Source organism: Cibotium barometz, chromosome 27 (genome assembly GCF_041138505.1).
Source record: "Cibotium barometz isolate CiBa-2024 chromosome 27, ASM4113850v1, whole genome shotgun sequence".
Lineage (NCBI taxonomy): Eukaryota > Viridiplantae > Streptophyta > Polypodiopsida > Cyatheales > Cibotiaceae > Cibotium > Cibotium barometz.
In genome coordinates this window covers 52,409,885-52,432,467 of record NC_141072.1, presented here as the reverse complement: position 1 = coordinate 52,432,467, position 22,583 = coordinate 52,409,885, and the positions used below count along the sequence as shown (strand labels likewise).

Genomic DNA, 22,583 nt, shown 5'->3' with positions numbered 1-22,583 from the left:
TAGGCCTAAACTGGCAAGGTTAGGGGATAAGGAGAAAGCAAGCTAATATGGGTGGCTAAGGTTATTATTAATAAATCCATGTGTACTGGCTATTTATAATAGTTTGGTTATTTATACCACCAATGGGCACTATATAAGTGAACCATGGGTTATTATTGTTGTAACCTCACGTTTGACCAAGACTCCAACCATGTATGTGGTAGAGCATAGATCAACATGCCAAAGGACCATCATGGATTTGTGGGAGTTTAACCCCTAGCTCAGGGGTAGAACCTACACTTGGGAGGTGAGCTAGCTTGCACCCCTCTATTGGGTTTCGTACTGATTTCATGAGTCTTGTGTTTAGGAGATCCATGGGGTTGTAACACTTGTTGGTATCAGAGCAGCCTACATCATGATGGTCTCAGTGAGTATTTTTGTTTTCCTTTTCATGGATTCACAAGATCCATGTATTCCATACTTTTGATCTGATGCATGTATTCACAAGATCCATGCCATGTATTCACAAGATCCATGCCGTGTATTCTCTACGCTGAATGTATTTCTCTATGCCATGTATTCAGAAGATCCATGTATTCTCTACGCTTTTGTGCTAAGGTTGAAGTTCTCTATGCCATGCCTAAGTTTTCATCTCAGGAAAAACGTTATGCTTTTTGACATGTTTGGTTGTATGTATATTCTGAGAGAGGGGGAATAAGCTGTTGTTGTTGGCCGCCTGGTGCCCACGCAATCCAGCCCATCGTTGCACAAAAGATATGCGTCAGGGCAGAGACAGCACTGCTAGAAGGTTCGGTGTAGCAAAGCAAGCATAGATATTTTCTTAAAAACACCCTAAAATAGAACGCATCCTTTTTTTTATTTATAAAAGCAACCTTCCAAAAAAAATATTTGGCCACTTTTAGGGAGTTCCAGAAAGGGGCGCCCAGATTTTTTGACAGGGAAAAGAATTACAATTTTTTCTAAAACAAAGCTTGGGCCATTACCTATTTAAAAAAGCACATCATCCAGTTAAGATATAGGTAAAAAGTACCATTCTTGATAACTTTCACCCTGTCGGCATGAAAAACCAAATTGGTTTTTCATGGCGTGAATGTCTTGAGATATTCACGTTTAAAGAATGTTAGCATTTTGAAGACAAGAAGATGTTAAGATGGTTGGCCTTTTGAGAGTGAAATAGGCACTTGGGCTCGGTAGTTGTGGTCTCGACAAGAGCACTTGTTTCTTATGGCACCTTCTTTCACCTCTCAAGCATTTGTGGGTGAGAAGGAGCAGACACAAAGGAAAGCATGCATTGGCAGACATTATGTTTTATAGCATAGGACAATGCAGAAGCTTAGTTTTCTTCTATTGGATATTTTGTGCGTGCTTCTGTTGGATATTTTGACCTTCCCTACCTCACCAAGCACTTATCTCAGCCATTACCTCATCGTGCAAGACATTAATCCTTCATCATCATACTTCATAGGGTGGTTGTTGGGGAGTGACTTGATCTGAGTAGATTTTTGTCTTGGAGCGAAATTGTTTTAAGTTTTCCGTCATACTTTGTCGTCTACTTTATGGGGTGGTTGTTGGGGAGTGACTTGATCCGAGTAGATTTTTGTCTTGGAGTGAAACAGTTTGAGTTTTCCTTCATGAATCCTTCCACATACTTGATGGCTCTTTCCCCTCCATTGGAGGGTACCATGGCCTTCACACCCATGAGGAGCAGACATAGCTAGAGGGAGAGTTGTTTGAGTATGTAGCGAGAAGAAGATTTCTTGATAGAATCTTGATTTGTATGCGCTCATAATGCCTTAGCTGAACAACTTGGACCGGAATTCTCCTTGATTCTTGTACTCATTGTAGACCAGTCTTAAGTAGTAGATTCAGACCATTGCAAGGGAGGGGTAATTTGCGGGAGGGGACCCAAGAGTGTTAATCTCTTGGGAGGTTCAAATGGAGAAGCACACCTTGGAGACATATACTCTTTGGTATGTGATATCTGATATATTATTGTTCTGGATATTTGAGAGGATCCAGTTGTAGAAGGGTGTTTTCCTTTTGGGAAACAACCCTAACTTGTAGAGAAGAGCTATTAGAGAGGCCATTGACTTGGGAGACTCTTTGGTTGGTCTTGCCAAGGTAACCTTAAGTTTGTTAGATGAACTCTTGGATGCAGTATTTATTCTGTGAGCTATTTGTTGCAAAAGGGGAACCCACATCTTTCGTGGGGATTGTAAGTGATTATAGGCTACCTGGTGTGAGGAACCAAGAGAGGATGCGAAGGATCAACATCATGAATTGCATATTGCTATGTATACTATGCATTTATCTAATTTTATTTGCATACTATGTATACTATGCATTTATCTAATTTTGGTTAGTCCTGGATAGATAGACACCAATCAGAAAGCCTCAATGAAGGAATTTCGTCATGCATGTGCTTTGATTACAATCCATGTGTGTCACAGTCGAGTGCTAGTAACAGATTTGTGACTACTTGTAGTTGCTTATTACCTTGTTGTACAATCATTGATCTTGCCTATTTTGTTTACCAACAATACTCCCTGACTATGTGTTTTATTAAGCACATTTCTTGGTGGTAGTGCATAGGATCTCAGGGATGGTTTATTCCATCATCTTCCACTAGAGAATTCAAAATTTAAGCTAGGGATTCAATGTAGCTTCATGTGGGTAGTTATTTTTCGAGACTCTGATGAGTTTTGACCCACAAGGGAAGCATGTCCTAACTTTTGTCAAGATTACACTCGTGAGGTTTCTTTGTGACCATGGATAACTTTATTGTTGTCAATGGGGTGAGGATGGGAAATTATGCCCGATATTTTTCCTTAAGGTGATCTAGGTTTACTGGTGATTATATGAGTTCTTTGTGCAGGTTTGTGGGTACTATGGATTGGATATCCCTTTTTGAGATTAGATGGCAAAGGATAAACCTAGATTGAGGTTTATCTTACGGAGTAGCAAAGGCTACTAGTTGTTAGTACCAAAGATGCTGCCTAAGGAAGACTCATTATGCATATATGTGTCTGGATGTGCATATATGTAGCATGATGATATATTATATGCAGATGTGTGCATACACATAGCATGCTAATATGTTACATGCAGATGTGTGATATACACAGCATGATGGTTTGACCTATACTAGACCTATACTAGACTTTCCATATGCCTTTGGCTCATGTAGGTAGTCTAGCCTAGGATCATAAATGTGGATGACATGTAGATACTCTAGCCTTTGGCTCATGTAGGTACTCTAGCCTAGGATTGTAGCAAATGCAAATGACATGCAGGATTTTGCATGTTGTGATGATAGTAGGCTTTCTTAGGGCACATTTTGGATGCACCTTTGTTTCATCTCAAGATGGGAGATGTTATCACTTCCTCTATGAGCATCTCTCAAGATGAGAGATGCTATCGCTTCCTCTATGAGTGTCATGGTTCTTTGATAGAACTTGATCATCCAGGGATTTTATCTGCTACATGATCATGCTTGAGTTTCTATTGTGCAGATACAAAGATAGAAATGGCTGTATGGTCGATTCCTTAGGAGAGTTTAGCAAATTCGTAGTGGGATTATTGTTTCTTTCAAGAAACAATACTATTCTACGTAAACATAGCATTCATCAAGACTAGTCGCATAGATCTATGGGAGTCAAACCTTAGCCCCTAGCTCAGGGGTGGTTTGAAGCATAGAACCTATACTCGGAAGGTGAGTTAGCCTACACCCTTCTACATGGTTTTGTACTAATTTTGTGTGTCTTGTGTTTAGGAGATCCATGGGGTTGTAACACACAAATGTTTTGTCTTGGAAGACGTGGACCTAATTACACCCCTCATACAATCTGTAGCAACCATTATCGCGATAAAAACAATTTCCAATCCATGATCGCTAGTTTTGAAGCTAAATTTTACATTGGAACTAAACCTATGTCTTGCAAGTTTTATGTGACCCGCATAGGTACAATGAAAGAGTGTATCATCCTTAGGAAGGGATGGATTGCAGCCACTTACTGCAGAGTTTTACCCACATCCTTGTCAAGTTGTTATAGAAGCTTGAGGCTTCTATGACGACGAAAACCCTTCCATTTAGGTCCCAAGAACCTCATGGGGATAATCCCCCAATCTCCAAAGATAAAGAGAGTCAGGTGGCAACCTCAAATGCTAGCTCAGCAGAGTCAACATTCCATTGGGTCCCAATTAAGCTATTAGACACTTAAAAGCGGTCCTCCCTGAGTGAAGTGCCATTCTATAAAGGGATCCCCTACATCTGGCTTCCGAAGTCAAGAAAACTCACACCATAAGCCTTTGCAACCACAACCACGCGATCAAACACCATACCAAAGATGGAGTGGAAACTAAACGCCATGCTTCTGACACAAACCCTAAAGCTTTAGCAGGGATATAGAGTAGTGGGTTCGACCTTGACTCATGTGTTGACGCCACCTTCAGAGAAGTCGGAGGTGTTCGTGGGCACCAAGCGGCAAGAGAGGCAATACCTTTCCTATGTGCAATGGCCTAACCCATCCATACTCCCATCAGAGAAGAGCCACCCATGGTGCCAAACCCCAAAGAGAGCTGTGCACACATTTATGTGGCATTGTCGTAACTCCAAGGCTTAAAAAGATCACCCCCACGACCCAATAACATCTATGTTCTTCACGACGCCACAACACCAACTCGCCATCCATAATGGAACTTTGTGTGCCACTTGGCAACACAAGCCTAATGTGGCACCGAAAGAAATCTTGACAAACAAAGGGGTTACATGTGCCACATATGGCAACATAGGCCCACGTGCCACGTGGAAAGATTTGGACATAATCTTTGGACAAGCCTCTAATTGGATAGGGTCTAAATGCATTTGTTAGATCAAGAATGGAAGCTCTACGAGAAGCCAAAGCAAGGCCGAAGACTTGGGGGAAGAAGGATGGGAGGTAAAGTTGACCAAACTTTGTCTTGGCATGACCGCAGAGACCAGATTCGAACCGAAGCTAGCTTTGGTAGACATAAGAGACAGCCATAATGCAACATTGTGCTCACTGGGTCAACCCACACACCCATGGCCAAACAAAATATTAGAATTGTAGCTTCATTTGAAGTTGAATGTCTTGGAATTTTTTATAATGTTTCTCATTGGAATTTATCCCTTGGAAGGGAAGTTTTATGGAATGCCTATAGGAACCATGCACGAAGAATCCTCCTAGGAAGTTGTGCTTCAAGAATTTGGAAAATACTGGTAAGTGCCAAAAAATCTCATAAATTTCAAAAATGGTAACACGTTGCTATATATGTACTTTAAACTGAAACTTCCCTACATTCTGCGAACGAGAGTGGAATCTGTGGAGGCAGCCACAGCGTAAACAGCCGTGTGGACTTGTTGCCAAGGCAAGCAAAAACGATACATGAAAAAGGCGTTGAGCCTCTATACTAAGGAGCATTAAGCCTTAGTCAAAGGCTGCTCTCAACGAGCATGGCGCAGCTGCCAGCCCAAGAGGTGCCCAAAAGACTGGCCACTCGGCATGCAGTATCAAATAGAGAGCCAGGAGATAATCCGAGAATAATAAAGGCAATGAATGGCGGCTCACATTGACAAGACAGATTCACTGCCATCAATGGCACCCTGACCCTGAAAATAGCTCCGCAGCTACACAACATAAACCCTCCACCATCAACATGCTCAAAGATATGCAAAACCCTGTTACATACATAGACACTGGTTCAAGCTCAAGCAATTGTGTATCCAAGGTCCAAAGGCATTGTGGCTTGTTCCAATAAGCAGCAGGGTTTTACGAAATTGTCAACAGGAGCCTCTCATATAATTCCGCTCAAGCACAGCACAGCTTAAAGCACACCAACTCATTCAAAGCACAAAGTGCACAAGAGCATGAACAGCTCTAAATGTGTCTTAGAGGCCACACAATGGTACTTTTCAAAGGGAATAGTTAAATCTCAAATAACACAACATTTAAGAGTTCACCAAGGTGGCATCAGCATAGCATACCTTTGAAGAGCAAGAGGATGCGGGCTCTTAAGTGTTGCTGTCTGCTCTGGGACCTATGCCATAGGTCTGGCTGGCATGGTAGCAACTAATGCACCCCATTATTACATCCCAAGCTAGAGATGTTCAAAACATGGAACAACATATTATTGCGCTTTCAACCAATACATAACTAATTTTACTAATGTGGTTAACTGCTGTGGCACAAGATTGCCAGAGCAATCGTTTCACACAGTTCTGTTTCAGAAAAAACGATTTTACAGGACAATCAGAGTGGTGAAATTTTGAAATATGCAAAACAAGATATTGCAAATAATCCTAGGATCAGAGACCAAACACTGCTGAACAGCAGGTCCCACCTGTCCATTATCAGCACTCTTTTCACCTCAAGGCCTGATTTTTGACAGGCCAACCTTCGGAGCCAAACTCTCATTTTTATCAATTTTACATTAAGTCCTGTTAGTTTAATGGGCACCTATAGGAAAAAAGACCTGACCTGACTTACATCAAAATGCAGGTGTCAACCCACCTCTATAATTCAAAACAAGTCCATATGTCCTTGATGCATAACAGGTACATTGCTCTTGATTTTGTCTTAAAGGGTCTTTTTCTAACATTCACCTATCATCACCATGGGCCAGCTTGTGGGATGCAATGCCAAATAAAAAAGAAAATTTGCAAGTATAATATCCTTTACATTTTCTGCCACTCTGGCACTGTATCAAGCTTGTCCATTATGTATGCAATGTAACAAGTGCCAAATTGAAGAGGAATTTGAAAACAGTTTGTTTTGACATTGGTGACTCTGTGAGGTGTTGTGTAGGGCAACTGGATTATTAGTTTCAAACTTGATAAATACCTACCTCGCCATAAGGCAAATTGTTAGCTAGTTTGAATGGGAGATCAGCTTTTTCTTCTTCAAAAGATGTCGCTTAACCAATGCTAGCCTTGCTGTTTCAAAGGCAAAGTAACCCAGTGCTGAAAAGCAGGCACTATATAGTATCCGGGGCAGAACCCCCTTGGTAAGTCCCCTCCATCCTTCCTCTAGCAAGATTTTCCTCAGTGTAGAAGAGATCCCTTTGTAGGTAGACGCAGCAATCTTGGCTTGAAGCTCAGCTTCTGCAAGAGTACTTAACGATCCTATGGACACAGTTCTGGCTTGTGTCATCAGTCGTGTCTTCACGACATCAAGAGGAGTGGTGAGGGCAGAAGAAATTGCCCCAGCTAGAGCTCCAGAGAGCACACTTTGCCATGGCTCTAAGCGGTTCTTCCCGCTCTTCTTCAGCCATGCAGCCTTCAAGTATTCGAAGGAAGAGAAGCTTAGCACGCTTGCAGGAAGGTTCCGGACAAGTGCCGCCGAGTATCCGGTATACAATCCTATAAAACCTTCTCTTTCCACAGTTCTCAGTAGAACTTCCCATGACCGCCCTTGCGCCCCAGCTTGCATCCTTTGAGTTATTAATTCCTTTGGCACCAAAATTGCAGAAGAGACCAGATTTCCCATTGCACCAGCTAGAGGCGGTATAGCGACTGCAGGGAAAGTTGGCAACTGAGACAGCAAAGCTTTACCAAGCTCGCACGTGCCAAAATACACTGCAGACGATAACATGGAGCCTACTAAGACAGCCGAGATGCCACTGTAAAACCCTAGAACACCTTGGTTTTGAAAGGTCTTAACGATGACATCGAGAGGACCCGAATACAAATGAGATGCACACCGCGTCTGAAGCTTGGTCTTGACAGTATCTAGAGGGTGTAGGCAAGCATAGGTTATGGCTCCTGCTATGCCTCCTGCACCCGCTCCTATCTGGGCTCTCTCTAGAACAGAGATGTCTTTCATCATCGCCTTGGCCTGGACCAGGTTCACAAAGAAAAGTCCGAAAAATACATCAAAAAAATCACATCGTAGGTTACTTGTTGATCAATGCAGGGAAAGTCCACTAAAATTAGGGCTTAGAAGGGTTTAGACTTATGCGGAGAAATGAGAATAAGGAATAAAGCTACTAATCTCCAGGCTGATTATGAAGGTAAAACGACGAAATTAGGGTTTAAAATCTTATGAAGAAGGTTTTACAGGTATGGGCACTAACCTGAACGCTAGCCAGAGCTGCCTTTCCGATCCATCCACGGCCAGTAGGATCCTTTGTTTCTGACGACGACGACGATCCATGGCTCTCGTTGTGGGCACATCCTGCACATCTGTCCTCTTCGCGGTGAGGCATTCCGGCCGTTGATTTCTTAGCCTCCATTTCCAAGGTCGCAGTGTCGCCCTCTCCGAAGGCAAAGCAACCTGCACCCTCATGAAGTGGGTGTTTCCGGCGAGTCCAGGGGATGGCTGTATTCTCCTCCTGCTGCTGCTGTTGCAGAAGATTGAAAGCAAACGAGGAGGAGACCTTGTAGGCTGGGATGAGACCTGCATTCCCAAAGGGCCAACAGAACCACTCCACCTTCTCCTGCCCATCGCCACTCACCAGATGTGTGAGGCCCTTCTGTAGCCCCTGCGAGAGAGAGCTAAAGGAAGAGTCCCACATCGGCACGTCCGCCCATGGCCTCCTCGGCTCCATACAGTAACTCCAGGTAATGGCCTCCAATTAACACTTTGGCTGTGCCTCTATCCAAGCTCGTTTACTGTGAACTACATACCTACATGGCTTATTTACGGATCTAGCCATGCTTGTTGGGCTTCATTTTCAATCAAATATATATATAAGTCGCTCTGAAACCGTCAATACATACCAATACATACTGGCTTCAATTTCAAGCAATGATTTACATGCGTAAAGGGCCTTTGGCTATTGAAGGATGGGCGGACGTTCGATTGGGTAAATTGCCCCACCAATGCCCAAGATCTCCCGTTGGTTGTATATGTTCTCGTGTTGCATTCTAAACAGCCATGTGGTTGAGCAAGAAGTGTTCTTACAAGGCATGTGCTGAAGTAAAAACGGGTTCTTAAAAAGAAAAATAGTTTATCACCATAAGATTAGATGTAATCTACTAGTGACTTGTGTTTCTCGTCATCATCTTTCAAAATTTTACTCCACGCATGTTATGTAAACCACTTTCAACGAAATATATGTTCTTTGAACATGTCATGTGATAACACACACCATGGCATGTCAAATAAAACTTGGAGGTTTGATATCAACACATCTTTTTTTCCCACCTTCTCCCTCAATTAAGGATTAACATAAACATTGACATTAAAACATATATATTAGTTGTCTTGAGCTACTCCCTCATTGTGAGGCCCTGCCCAGCTCCCCTCTCTTGGGATCGCCCTCATGGGTAGTCCACTTAGGATCCGAACGGGTTGTTATATGTACATTATGTGTGCTATGTTATATGCACATTATGTGTGCATATATTAGGAGGCTAACCCACATTAGGCTTGTGAGCATGGGAGCATGGGAACAAGCTCTAGTGGAGCATGGGTTAGGACAACCTTAACGGTTAAGGTTAGGGTCAAGCATCCAAGGGTCACACATGGGAAATGGAGAGTCAAGAGTCACTTGAGGGCCCTCCTATATAATAGGGGCATGGGGCACACTCAAGGGGGGCTTGGAGGCTTAGGCTTATGAGGCCAAGGCTATGTTATACTCTCTTGTGTAGAGATTCATATCTACTCATCTACCAGATGTATTTCATTATTATTCATGTGTGCATCTCTTGGGTTTGGGGGTGGTTGGGTGGTTGAGTTTATGCCTGATTTATGCATGTTTATGCATAACAATTATCTAGAGAGATCTTAGGATTTTAACACGGATGCTCCTCCCGAACCCAACGGGGTTTCAACTAAGCCTTATCAGATATATGACCATGAATAAAACTTTTTTTCTCTAATTAAGCAACAGAATATATTTAAATCTTAAGTTACAACTTACAGCCTCCATTCTCAAGGAAACAGAGGAGAAGACTCGAGCCTAGATCCGACCTTCCCGTAATCCAACCATCGCCCTACCACTCGGTCCCTAGGGATGGATTAAATTTGATTCAAGAGTCAACAAACTGAATGATCCCTGGGATTTCTAATTACTCCACTTCCAGACTCTCCCAAGAGTGGTGGGTCACAGCCTCACCAAGGACCGCCGTATCCCTCAATTTCACATAAACATTACTAGAAGTATTTCAAGGCACGTCGTCCTTTACTTCAAAAACAAAATAAGATAAGGAAAGACATTGATCAATAGATCTAAGCATCAAAACTTGACAAGGCAGCTTGTGGTTTATAACTCATTTTTGCGTAGTTAAACATTACTAGAAGTATTTCAAGGTATGCCTATTAACCACCACAATGGTTAACATTATCCTAAGTGTGGTTGCACTTCATGTAATTCATTTTTATGCAAAATCGCACTAAGCGCTTCATGATATGAGATGACTGAGCTTACGACATGTGTAATGCCGGCCATGAGCAACAAAGCCTAGGTGTACATAGAGCTAGAGAACCAATTTTGGGCCCCCAATTGTTAAATGGGCGGCTAGCCATTGTAAAAAGAGAGCTCATGTATATAAGTGACTTATGAAATATGAAAAGGATACAATCCCATTATCACAATTGAGTCTTCTTCTTCTTCCCTCTTGCTCTCTTGTGGCTATGGTGGTGAGCTTGTGTGTTGATGCATGCTTGCTTGCTTGATTGTATGTGTGTGCTTATAGGTGATGCTCCCATTTTGGCCTCTTCTTCTTCTTCTTAGTATTTCTCTCTCTCCCTTTTGCACACATGAAGGCATTGAGATATGAGTTGAGCTCTCCATAGCTCCTTCTCTCATTGCTCAAGGAAAGCTCCACCTAGAGTGAGCCCCTAGCGGCTTCACATCGAGGAGTTGAATCTCTTTAGGGTTGACTAAGTGCATGTTCTCAAATATCTTCTCTGTTCTCTTCTTTAATTCCTCTCTTGTGCAATTTGAATGCTCATTTAGGTGAACAATTCATTTCTTTACTTTAAACAAAATGCTAATAAGGAAAGACATTGATAGATCTAAGCATAAAAATTTGATAATTCTATGATTGGACTAGATTACACATCATTATTCTCATCAATATAACCTTGTTATGCTCTCACTTAATAAAACAATAAACCTACTTTATACTAACAATCTCACTTTGAGCATCATCTTGTTTGACACCACCACATGTATCATCAGAGTTAAGATACTATGATTTACATCATTTAGAAAATCAAAATCATTACATAAATTAGGCTTGGTCTACCTCTTATAGATTATGAAGACCTTAGCACTATCTAAGCAATCAATATTATGGTATAATTTAATCTAAGCTACTAAAACAATAACTTACTCTCTAACTAGACTAGCAAAAGAAACCTTAATCTCTTACATAATTTTATATGAAAAAAGAAAAAATCATATGGTGGCTAAATCTCTATGAGGCTTGCAACAAGAATCAATATAAGCTACTTAAGCAAAAGATGCACCAATCACATAAATATGCATTATCTATAACATCATAAACTTAGTGAGTGTCTGCATTATCTTTACAAACATGTACCCTTATTAACCTTATTCACATAAGTCTAAGCCTGAATTTCATAATTCATGTAAGCTCAAGCATTCATCTTTATTATCCAATAAGTTATGTGCATGCCTTACTTCATTTACATGAACATAAATTTGCATTACAATATTCATGAAACCATATGCATGTAATACATCATTGACATGAGCATCATGGCATTATTCATGAATCCTTAAGCATGCATCACATCATTAATATGAACATAGGCATGCACAACATCACTCTTATGTAGGTATATGTAAGTATATACACCCCCTATGAACCACATACATGAACTACATCATTAACCCATGAGTATAAATATGCATGATATCGCTTATGAATCCACATATTTGATCACAAGCAAGATAATAGGATTGAAATACTATTTAGATTTCCCAATAAACTGAAAATAATGCTTAAATCAATTTTAAAAAAGAGAGAAGGGTTGAGGAAAGTAATGCACATACCACAGGTTGATGAAACTAAAATTAGAGAACCCGAGTTTGAGAGATTTATGAAGATTAACTCCCCTATTTGAGAGGAGTCCTTCTCAACCTTGTATACACCAAAAGTATTTACTTCCAATGATGAATTTACTTCTCTTAATCCCTAATTATCACAAAAAAGCTTTGAATCACCACTAATATGAGTCACTTAACTTGATTAGAGTAAGGTTATTATTGAAATTTATGGTGCCATTGAGGGCAAGTAGAGGACCAGGATCGGGAGAATGTAGCCACATCACACTTGGACATTGTCCCACATGGGCACATTTGTAAACAAGTGTACCCTCATATAAAAAGGGGCATTTTCAAGCAATGAAAACAAGAAACTCTCAAGCCTCTCTATGAGTACAATTTTCCATCTTATAACCTAATTATGCTTGAGTCAAGCTTGATTAAGTTATTAAGATCATAATTATATTGTTAATTAGGCTACACCTACCATAGGATTAGTGCTCGCTACTCATAGTAATTTGGGTCAAGCACACCATAGCCATATGGAGGCTTGAAATGCAATGCTTAATTTTTGACATGGTATCAGAGCATCCCTCTTCTCTTTGAGCTTCTCCAAATCATCGTCTCACCTCATATTAGCCTAAATACTTAACTAAGCAAGTAATTAGCCACCACTAATCCCTATCTTATCCTTCTCTCCTCTTTGTGGCCAAAATTGATCTAGTGATTTCTCCTCAATCTCTCAACATCTTGCCAAACCCTTCAAGCCACATCTTCTCCACCTCAAGGTGTTTGCATAAACTAGAGAAATTGCCCTAATTCATGTTGAATTGCATGTAAACACCGCTGCACTCCCGTTGCGAATTCGTACCATTCATCATTGTGCACACGTTGAATTGGTCAAATCCCTCTTAGGCATTGGTAGACCATAGCATGAGGGTTCTACAGTCCAAATCCTAGCTCAAATCATCCACTACGTGACCCAAGAAGAAGGCAAAACTTGTAGCAAATTGGCATGATTTGGAGAGGAATGAGCTTGATATTTTTAAGTATGCTTTGTCTACCCATCAAGGGCAACACCCTCATGCAAAAGCCCCATGCAAAAGCCCCATCAATGGTGTCTTCTCCAAGCTCAATTGAACACTCTAATTTTTAGCCTATTTTAATAAATTAGTATCATTAATAATAAATTAACTTTATAAGCAAGAATTCGTTTTACAAATTACAAGCGGCGGGGATATCATCTGGCGCATGCAAACACTCACATCCACTCAAATCACATCATCACATGTGTTTGCACTTAAAAGCTTATTGTATTGCCAAATTATATGTAATTAAACACTACCAAACTAAAGCACAATGAGCTCAATTGCTAAGACCTTTGCAAAAGTGACAAAAAATATCACAAATATTGAGAAGTTCTCTGGGGAAGGAGGATTTCATACCTGGGCCACACAAATGAAGTAGCTTCATTCTTAAAAGTTACAATTCCTTGACTTCACAAGATATCAGCTTGTTTCGTTGATAGCTAGTCCGTTCTCAAGATTGACAAAATAAGCCAACCTGGTTCATATCGTTCACCAAGGAGTGTCAAGCTTGTTGAGCTTGAAAAAATACAGAATATGTCCCTTCTTCAATCCCTTAATCAGTCGGGATATCTTCACTAATGGGTGAGTGACCTTGCTTCCCTTGAATTTGAACCTTATTGAAAAATAGTCCTCCTTAAAAGTCACAATTCCTTGACTGCACAAGATATTAGCTTGTTTCGCTGCTGAAAGCTAGTCCATTAATTTAAACCTTATTGAAATAGTTGTTCTTAAAAGTTACAATTCCTTAACTGCACAAGACATCAGTGTGTTACACTGAAAGCTACTTCATTCCCAGGATTCCATCATAGATTCCTAGGGGTAAAACCCAAAATTCATAGAGAAATTTCATTTTCAACAAGGTTAAATTTAAGATTTTTGGTTTCCATTGGGTAATTTAAGCCCACAAGAAGATTTCTTTGTATTAAGATTCAATTTTTTCACACAACAGGAGACCAAAATGAATGGGTACTCCTAGAATCAATAAGAAGGGTAAACAAGGTACCTCCATGAGATCCCTCTACTTCAATCACTAAACTTTTCTTGTTTCTTCCTTTTGCTTCTGGCGGCAACATGGATTTGACCTTGCTCATATTCCTCGTCATCTAAGAGAGTAACCATATGAGCAATGCTGGAAGTTGGCCTGGGTCTTTTTACCGAATTGGGGTTTTGAGAAAGAGTAGGCATGGTATTGGAATAGGTGGAAACAGTTGGTGCACTTGTTCCACTTGTCAAAACATTTAAAACACTTGCCTTCTTCCACTCGAGCTTTCTCTCTAAGCTCAAGAGATAGATAAGATTCTTTAAACGTTTTAGGCTTTACAAGTCGAAAGGTTCTCTGTGGATTAAAATTTCTAGCTTCATAAGGTCAATTATTACAACCTTGAGATTTATTACTGGGGCAAAAAACCTCTTCTTGCCCTTAAAAGAAAGCAAATAAGGACGACTAGGTCAAAGATTATCAAGTTTAACTTTAGCCTTGATAACCGCGTCCATAATAGATGTTGACCTTGAGGATTCTAGTTCACCTGAAAACAGAGGTTCCAAGCCGTTAAAAAACCTACGTAAGACAATATTCAGACATATGAGGGGCATAGTTGGACAGGTGGATGAATTCCTTGTGATAGACTTCCACGGGATGGTTCCTCCATGCACAAGAACTTATTCATCTTTGTAAGACTATAAGTGGGAAGAAGATAGTGACATCTCTTTAATTTGATCCCAAGTAAGGTCATCTTCATTTAAACCTTGAGTCCAACAAGCTAATTTCCACCAATTTTCAGTTAAGCCATCAGCTTCATTTAAACCTTGAGTCTAGCAAAGCTAATTTCCACCATTAAGCTTGAGGGCCATGACAGCATTGTTAGCTTCTGAGTGATTAGCAAGTTCAAAATATTCTTCCATAGAAGTTACCCAATCTTCTAAATTTTATCTCGTGTTATGTCAATCTTCTGAGAAGGGTCCCGATTGGAATTTCTGAAGGAGATCTCATAAATTTTCATTCATAGCCACATCGTGTTTACGAGGGACATATTTCTAGAAGATAAAAAGCATTTTATGCAATGGTGGACTGTCCAGTGGAGTTTGGAGTGTCCTGAGAAATTAGAGCATTCAATGGTGGAAAAGCAATGGTGTGTACCATTCTCCAGTAAACAGAGAAAAGTCCTATTGAAGTGCTTCCATATGCTAGATGGATTGGAGCGCATTCACCACTACACAGTGCTGCTTACATGCTAGATCCTGAATACTGGAATATGGATTTGATGTCCAACGTTGAGGTGGTTCAAGATTTTTATAAAGTGGTAAACACTTTTTATAATAATGTTGATGATCGTGTAAAGTGCATAAAGGAGGTGACCTCATTTTGATTGAAAGAGGGTTTATTTTCCAACTCCCTTGTTCAACAAATGGCTAAAGAGCAGCCTACATGGAAGTGGTGGATGATGAATGGTGGTGAGCACTATGCTTTATTGCGCAACCTTGCGACGATGAAGGTTCTAAGTCAGTGCTCTTCAAACTCAGGCTCAGAAAGAAACTTGACAGAGAGAGAGAGAGAGAGAGAGTTGTGAAGTGTATCATGAGAGAGAGAGAGAGAGAGAGAGAGAGAGAGAGAGAGAGTTGTGAAGTGTATCATGAGAGAGAGGGGGGGAGGAAGAGAGAGAGAGAGAGAGAGAGAGAGAGAGAGAGAGAGAGAGAGTTGTGAAGTGTATCATGAGAGAGAGAGAGAGAGAGAGAGAGAGAGAGAGAGTTGTGAAGTGTATCATGAGAGAGAGAGGGGGGGGGAGGAAGAGAGAGAGAGTCGTGAGACAGATAGAGAGAGAGGGAACATTAGGATGACATTTTCAATAGTTTTGTGAGTTCCTAAAGAGAGGAAAATAATGTTTAGTATTGTTTTATATTTTAAGAAAATAGAGAGAGAAAAGGTAATTTATTAGGAATTATGTATATTTTAAGAGAAAAAAAGAACTCCTCATCTACACACCTATCGTAACAGAGAGAGAGAGAGAGAGAGAGAGAGAGAGAGAGAGAGAGAGAGAGAGAGTTGTGAAGTGTATCATGAGAGAGAGAGAGAGAGAGTTGTGAAGTGTAGAGAGAGAGAGAGAGAGAGAGAGAGAGTTGTGAAGTGTATCATGAGAGAGAGAGAGAGGGGAGAGGAAGAGAGAGAGAGAGAGAGAGATATTCATTTTTACGAGTCACAACGTCATGAAATTAATCTTAAAGACAATATGATGTAAACTTTGATCCATGAAATACTCATGCCGCGTTACCAACCAAGTATCGCATGGATCACACACAATAAAAACAATACAAGCCGCATCAAGTAAATTTACGACATTTTTCCGACCGCGTTAACAATCAAATGCCGCAATATGCAAAAAACAATATATGCACTAGCAGACGACACCAACTTGCCGCGTTAACGACAAAATGCCGCCCAAATCTATGGGAATACGAATAGGATACGGACATACACTGGCCGCGTTACCGACCATATGCCCGCATTTGACAAAGGGAAGGGAAGGGAAGGTGACATCGCCATAACGATACTATGCTTGCCGCGTTACCGTACCGCTACGGCGTGCCATACTTACCATAGGACACAAACCAACTGTATTACCGACTATGTGCCCCACGATAAGCACCATTCCAAAGAATGGCCTTACACACACACCCCTCGTGTGACGGACCACCCACATCCTGCCGCGCATTGCGACCATGGGCGGCTTCCCGGACGAACACACACACACCCACACACACACACACACCCACAACTGTCATTACCTGTGTATACTGTCAGCAAATAAACTCCCAAAGGGACCCCCGGGCCCGTATATATACAAAAATGTAGCCCGTCGGGCTAAATGACGACCCCGGCGGGCCCGCTGGGATTTTGAAAATCCCGACGGGACCGCCGGGTATTGCAAAAATCCCGGTGGGATTTTAGCTGGTTACCAGGGAACCTCCCACCGGTTTTTTGGGAACATGTTAACATGTTAACATGTTAAATAACATGTTAACACATGTTATTAACAAAAAAAAATTGTGATTACGTGAATATAAAATCATTGATTCATTCTCATCACCATCCCATCACATTCTTTCACATACACATCCACATCCATTTACTTCCCATCTCACCCTTTCACATATCCTCTCTTCTCATTCTCATGTCATCATTCACATCCACATCCATTCACTTCACATCTCATCCACATTCATTTTCATTACACCACATCCTATCACATCCCATTTACATCTTATCACCTCTCATTTACATCTTATCATATCCATTCCACATCCTATTCCCATTTAGTAGCGTTTTCTACTTTGATACCGATAATGGGACTTTTTCAATTTCTGCCAATTTCTTGGCTTAGATAAAGATTCTTTTTCTCGGACGACTATTTTCATATTCCTTCTCAATTCCTCAATTGAATTATATTCAATATTCCTCTTTTGAATAAAAGAATTCATGGGATTTACAGAAATCAATTCTACCCATATTTTCACTTTTGATAAATAATCATAAATTGAATTATACTAAAAATACTCTTCTTCCCATTTAGTTTCTTGGATCTCAAATACCATGGGAATTCCTCTTTTTGCATTTTATTATTTGCATTCCAATGTCATGGGAATTCCTCTTTTATCATCAAATATTTCTCATAAAATAATTTCATCTAAACTAAAATACCCATTAATTCAATATGATAGGAATATCTCTTTTCCCATCTAAATGATAGAATTCCAAATGTCATAGGAATTCCTCTTTTACCATTTAAATATTTCTCATAGATAAAATAAATTTATCTAAAATTCATCTTTGAATTTAAATAAAATATCTAATAATTCCAATATGCTAGGAATTTCTATTTTCCCCATCTAAATGATGGAATTCCAAATGTCATAGGAATTCCTCTTTTACCATTTAATTATTTCTCATAGATAAAATAAATTTATCTTTGAATTTAAATAAAATATCTAATAATTCTAATATGCTACGAATTTCTATTTTCCCATCTAAATGATGGAATTCCAAATGTCATAGGAATTCCTCTTTTACCATTTAATTATTTCTCATAGATAAAATAAATTTATCTTAAATTTATCTTTGAATTTAAATAAAATATCCAATAATTCCAATATGCTAGGAATTTCTCTTTTCCCATCTAAATGATGGAATTCCAAAGGTCATAAGAATTCCTCTTTCATCCATAAAAATGAATTACTAGAAATTCTTCTTTTTGCTAATTAAATATCTATGCATAAACATTAAAATCAATTTTTGCATGGTTATGATGAGAATTTTTCAATTATCCTAGGATGATTAATCCTAGAATATGGTAGGAAGTCCTCTTTTCATATTATGAATGAAAATGATTTATGTGTTAATTTTTCAAAAATTTTACCATAGCTTCGCTGCTATTTCTGATAATTTTCAATAATTTGAAAGCATAAAGTTTAGTAATACCATATGATAGAATGACTATCATTAGGATCAATATCCAATTATGGACTTGATTCCTAAGTTGTTCATAAACTAAATAACATAAAAGTATTAAAAAGCCACTTCTTTGGCCTCAAATTTGACAAGTATAGAAATAACTTTTAGATTTGAGAATTGCTTCATGAGAAGCATCATTTGAATATAGAATAGGTCATAGGAATGACCATTCTTTGGGGGAGAGAGAGATATGCTTAAAAAACATTCTAATTTAAGCATAAATGTAAAATTTATAAGATTTATCACTAGAATTCATTAGAGAGTTCCAATTGCATTAAAGAGCCATTCAATTGAATGCTTCTCAAGCTTGAGAGGGGTTGAGAAGTGAGAAACATTTTGAGACTTAAGAAAAAAGACCATAAACCACACTTTACCTCTTAATTTGCTTGATTCTTTAGTCAATGGAGAGGCCCCCAACCAATCAATTGGTTTGGTATGCTGATGAAGACTCCAAGGAAGGTTGAAGAGAGAGAGAAGCTCTAATCTCTTCAATTTGTAGAGAATTTTTAGAGGATAATAAAAAATATCATTATTTCAGTATAATACTGGCATGGTATAGTTCTTATATTTTTTTTACAAAGGGCTAAGGGTCTATTTATAGGTGAGGGAGGCCTCTAACCAAGTCCAACTAGTTTCTAGAATTTTCCAGGTTCAGTTTGGCTGAATTTGGACAAGATTTGGACAATTTTGGCTGAATTTGGACAAGATTTGGACCAGTTTGGCTCCCTTTTTTATTTGCCAATGGTTTGATCCAGGAGAGAGGAGAGATAAAAATATCTTATTATTTTTTAGTTTAAAACTCCTCCACACATGTGAAATAGGTGCCTCCTTGAAGAGCCCCCTTCTCCTTACCAAGGTGTCAAAAACTTATCATTATCCCAAAATATCTCATTTTTTAGTAATATTCATAGTTTTTTACTAATAAACATTGTACTCAGTCAACTCTTCATCTTATGTGGGCATTTACTAATTTTTGGGTATTTTTCTTTTATAAATTGGATTTATCTCCTCCCCACACTTGGATTGATCCTATTGGCCCATAGGAACCTTAATAAATTGGATTTATCTCCTCCCCACACTTGGATTGATCCTATTAGCCCATAGGAACCTTAATTGGATGATAATCCAAAAATTTCAGAAAATCTAGACCCTTAAGCTAAGGTTCTTTATACCTATTTCCAATTAATTACAATTGCACATTGGAAAGTTCTTTTTGAATTTTTGTTTCAGGGGAAACTATTTTAGACACTAGGAGGATTTTTATATCCAAAAATATCTCAATTTTGGATTACCTCCCTCTAGACATTTTCTCTCTCCAAGCCAAAACAAGGTAAAACAGGATCTTTCTTTTATTTCAGATAGGGGAATAATTATAAGATCAAAAGGGGAGGTTCTTACACCTGTATACCTCAAAAACTGTATGGAGGAATCTTACAACAATGCTCTTTTCACCCCTCTGGATGTGAATCGTAATGCAGAAGCTATGCAGCAGACATAAGAACGCCTCTGGATGTGAATCGTAATGCAGAAGCTATGCAGCAGACATAAGAACCTATTCTCTCAAAACAGAGAGTAGCCACAAGAACCTGTTGCTTGCAAGGTGGTACAAAAAAAAAAACACACAAACACACAAATGGCCTATCTAAAAATAGTAGAATATCACAACCACCTCTCAACAATCTTCAATAGCCAATGCAATTTAATTTTTAAATCTATATCACTCATTCTCATTGGGAATAAAAAGAAAAAATGTAATGTTCAAGGAATCGTCACTCGTCCTCCTCTTCAAATCTAGAAAAGGACAACTTATCTTCACCAATTTTCAAGGACTCATTAATCTTGTTAAAATCTAGATGAATATTTAAAAACCAAAACATTAATAAAGTCTTTATTATTCTTACATCTGTTTATCCTAAAAATTTCACAAGAAGAACGTGGATTGATTTCTACATAAAGCACCTATTGTCTTAAACGTTGTTATTCCTCCTTCCTTTTATGCATTTTGGCTCTTATTCATGTCATCTTCTTCTTCTTCTCCATCATCAGACCTCAACTCCGATGATTATCAGAGGAGGATTTCAAAAAGAGAGAAGCGATGCCTTGCCAAAGCTCTCTCACCAAGCAACCTCCCGGACGAGACTCCACCAGGCTTCTTAGAGTCTCCACAAGAGGAGAATGAGTTTGAAGATGAAGAGGTAGAGGAGGAAGAATAGCCGCCCATGGTTGATGATGACCTCACCTTCGGTAATGATCCCTATCACCCCCGCACTCCCAATGACTCCACATCACAATCAGACAATGATGGTGCTGAGGTAGATGTTGAGGAAGATGAAGATATGGATGACTCTGATGATGATAATAGTGATTAGGATTGTGTAACTTCTTTTCTATTATGTTATCAAAGCTTAACAAAGGGGCTTATGTTTCTCAGTTCTTGAGTATTCTTATGTGATTTAGAAATAAGGTCCCGTGTCCACAGATTTGCAAATTAAGTTGTGTAAATATCTCTGCTAAGATTTGGAAATTTTCAAGGTTCAGTTATCATTGTATATGGCTAATAATTTTCAAGGTTTAGTTGTAAATCCAGGCAAGCCTCCCAATTCTTGTGTCTATGATCGACCTAGAAGGGGAGGAATCACCTGTCACATCGGCTCATATTCAGTCTTGGTTTCATGCTTGGAGGGCAATGAATGACCAATTTGAGGCACTCCTACATATTGACAATGAATGGGATCTTGAGTGGAAAAATGGTGCATATCTTGGATGGCAACAACAAATGGAAGGCCTTCATGGAGTGCATCAATCAAGGTATTATTCAGTGCTATAATTTCAAAGTTTTGGAATTCTTTTGTAACAATGCTTGGTCTTCACTGTTTTGGTACATGCTGAATGTTAAAACCCTAAGATCTCTCTAGATAATTGTTATGCATAAACATGCATAAATTAGGCATAAACTCATCCACCCGACCACCCCTGAGCCCAAGGGATGCACACATGAAATATAATGAAATACATCATACTTTTACCTTGATGTCCCATACCATCAAGAGGTATAACTCCAATCCAATAGCATGTAGCTATAGTGTGAAATGGTTGGTGAGTAGATATGATCCTCTACACAAGAGATCATAGCCTAAACCTCCAAGCCTCCAAGCCCCCCTTGAGTGTGCCCCATGCCCCTATTATATAGGAGGGCCCTCAAGTGACTCTTGACTTTCCATTTCCCATGTGTGACCCTTGGATGCCTGACCCTAACCTTAACCCTTAAGGTTAGTCCTAACCCATGCTCCACTAGAGCTTGTTTCCATGCTCCCATGCACACAAGCCTAATGTGGGTTAGCCTCCTAACCCTCCTTGAGTGTGCCCCATGCCCCTATTATATAGGAGGGCCCTCAAGTGACGCTTGACTTTCCATTTCCCATGTGTGACCCTTGGATGCCTGACCCTAACCTTAACCCTTAAGGTTAGTCCTAACCCATGCTCCACTAGAGCTTGTTTCCATGCTCCCATGCTCACAAGCCTAATGTGGGTTAGCCTCCTAGTATATGCACACATAATGTGCATATAACACTGAAGATCATCCTATAGACAATCCTATAGACATATCTTGGCATTGCTTTGTGAAATGTGAGTTTGTTAGTTTCAACAAAGGTGATGTCGGGGAGTTGTTATTTTGTCTGACAAGACTGAACAAGTATGAATTTATGCCCATGATATTAGTAATTTCTTTTTCAAGATTCATTGCTTTATATATGCTGACTATTCCCTATGAATATTTAAGGTCAATGAGTTTGGCTATGTACCGAGTACATTCGGAGATAGGGTGTTTCAATAATTGAGGCATCTTGGTGAGTCGGACTTAAGCACTTTGTTGGCGGAAGTTGATGACTAGGACCGTGCATTTTGTTACCATATTATAGTAGTGATGTGTGTGAACACACTTAGGACCGCCGGGGCACTTTTTCCCTCACTAGGAGGTTTTTTCCCCCGTGCATTGTATATACGCCCATTATCTT

At 39.5% G+C, this 22,583-nt stretch overlaps 1 protein-coding gene across 1 annotated transcript; it reads right to left on the bottom strand.

The window, feature by feature from the left end:
- Positions 1–6,294: 6,294 nt before the first annotated feature.
- On the bottom strand, positions 6,295–8,684 carry LOC147623509 (protein MITOFERRINLIKE 1, chloroplastic-like). Its single transcript, XM_086821694.1, has 2 exons — positions 8,092–8,684; positions 6,295–7,853 (listed from the first exon to the last, which is right to left on the bottom strand). Exons 1-2 carry the CDS (start codon positions 8,563–8,565, stop codon positions 6,888–6,890), a joined length of 1,440 nt encoding a protein of 479 aa, XP_086677820.1. The 5' UTR covers positions 8,566–8,684; the 3' UTR covers positions 6,295–6,887.
- Between the last annotated feature and the right edge of the window lie 13,899 nt (positions 8,685–22,583).

Excerpts from the sequence above, each read along its gene's own strand:
- LOC147623509 (XM_086821694.1), bottom strand. The coding sequence starts at position 8,565 with ATGGAGCCGAGGAGGCCATGGGCGGACGTGCCGATGTGGGACTCTTCC. Across the intron at positions 7,854-8,091 it reads CAGCTCTGGCTAGCGTTCAG|GCCAAGGCGATGATGAAAGA; the intron begins GTTAGTGCCCAT and ends AACCTGGTCCAG.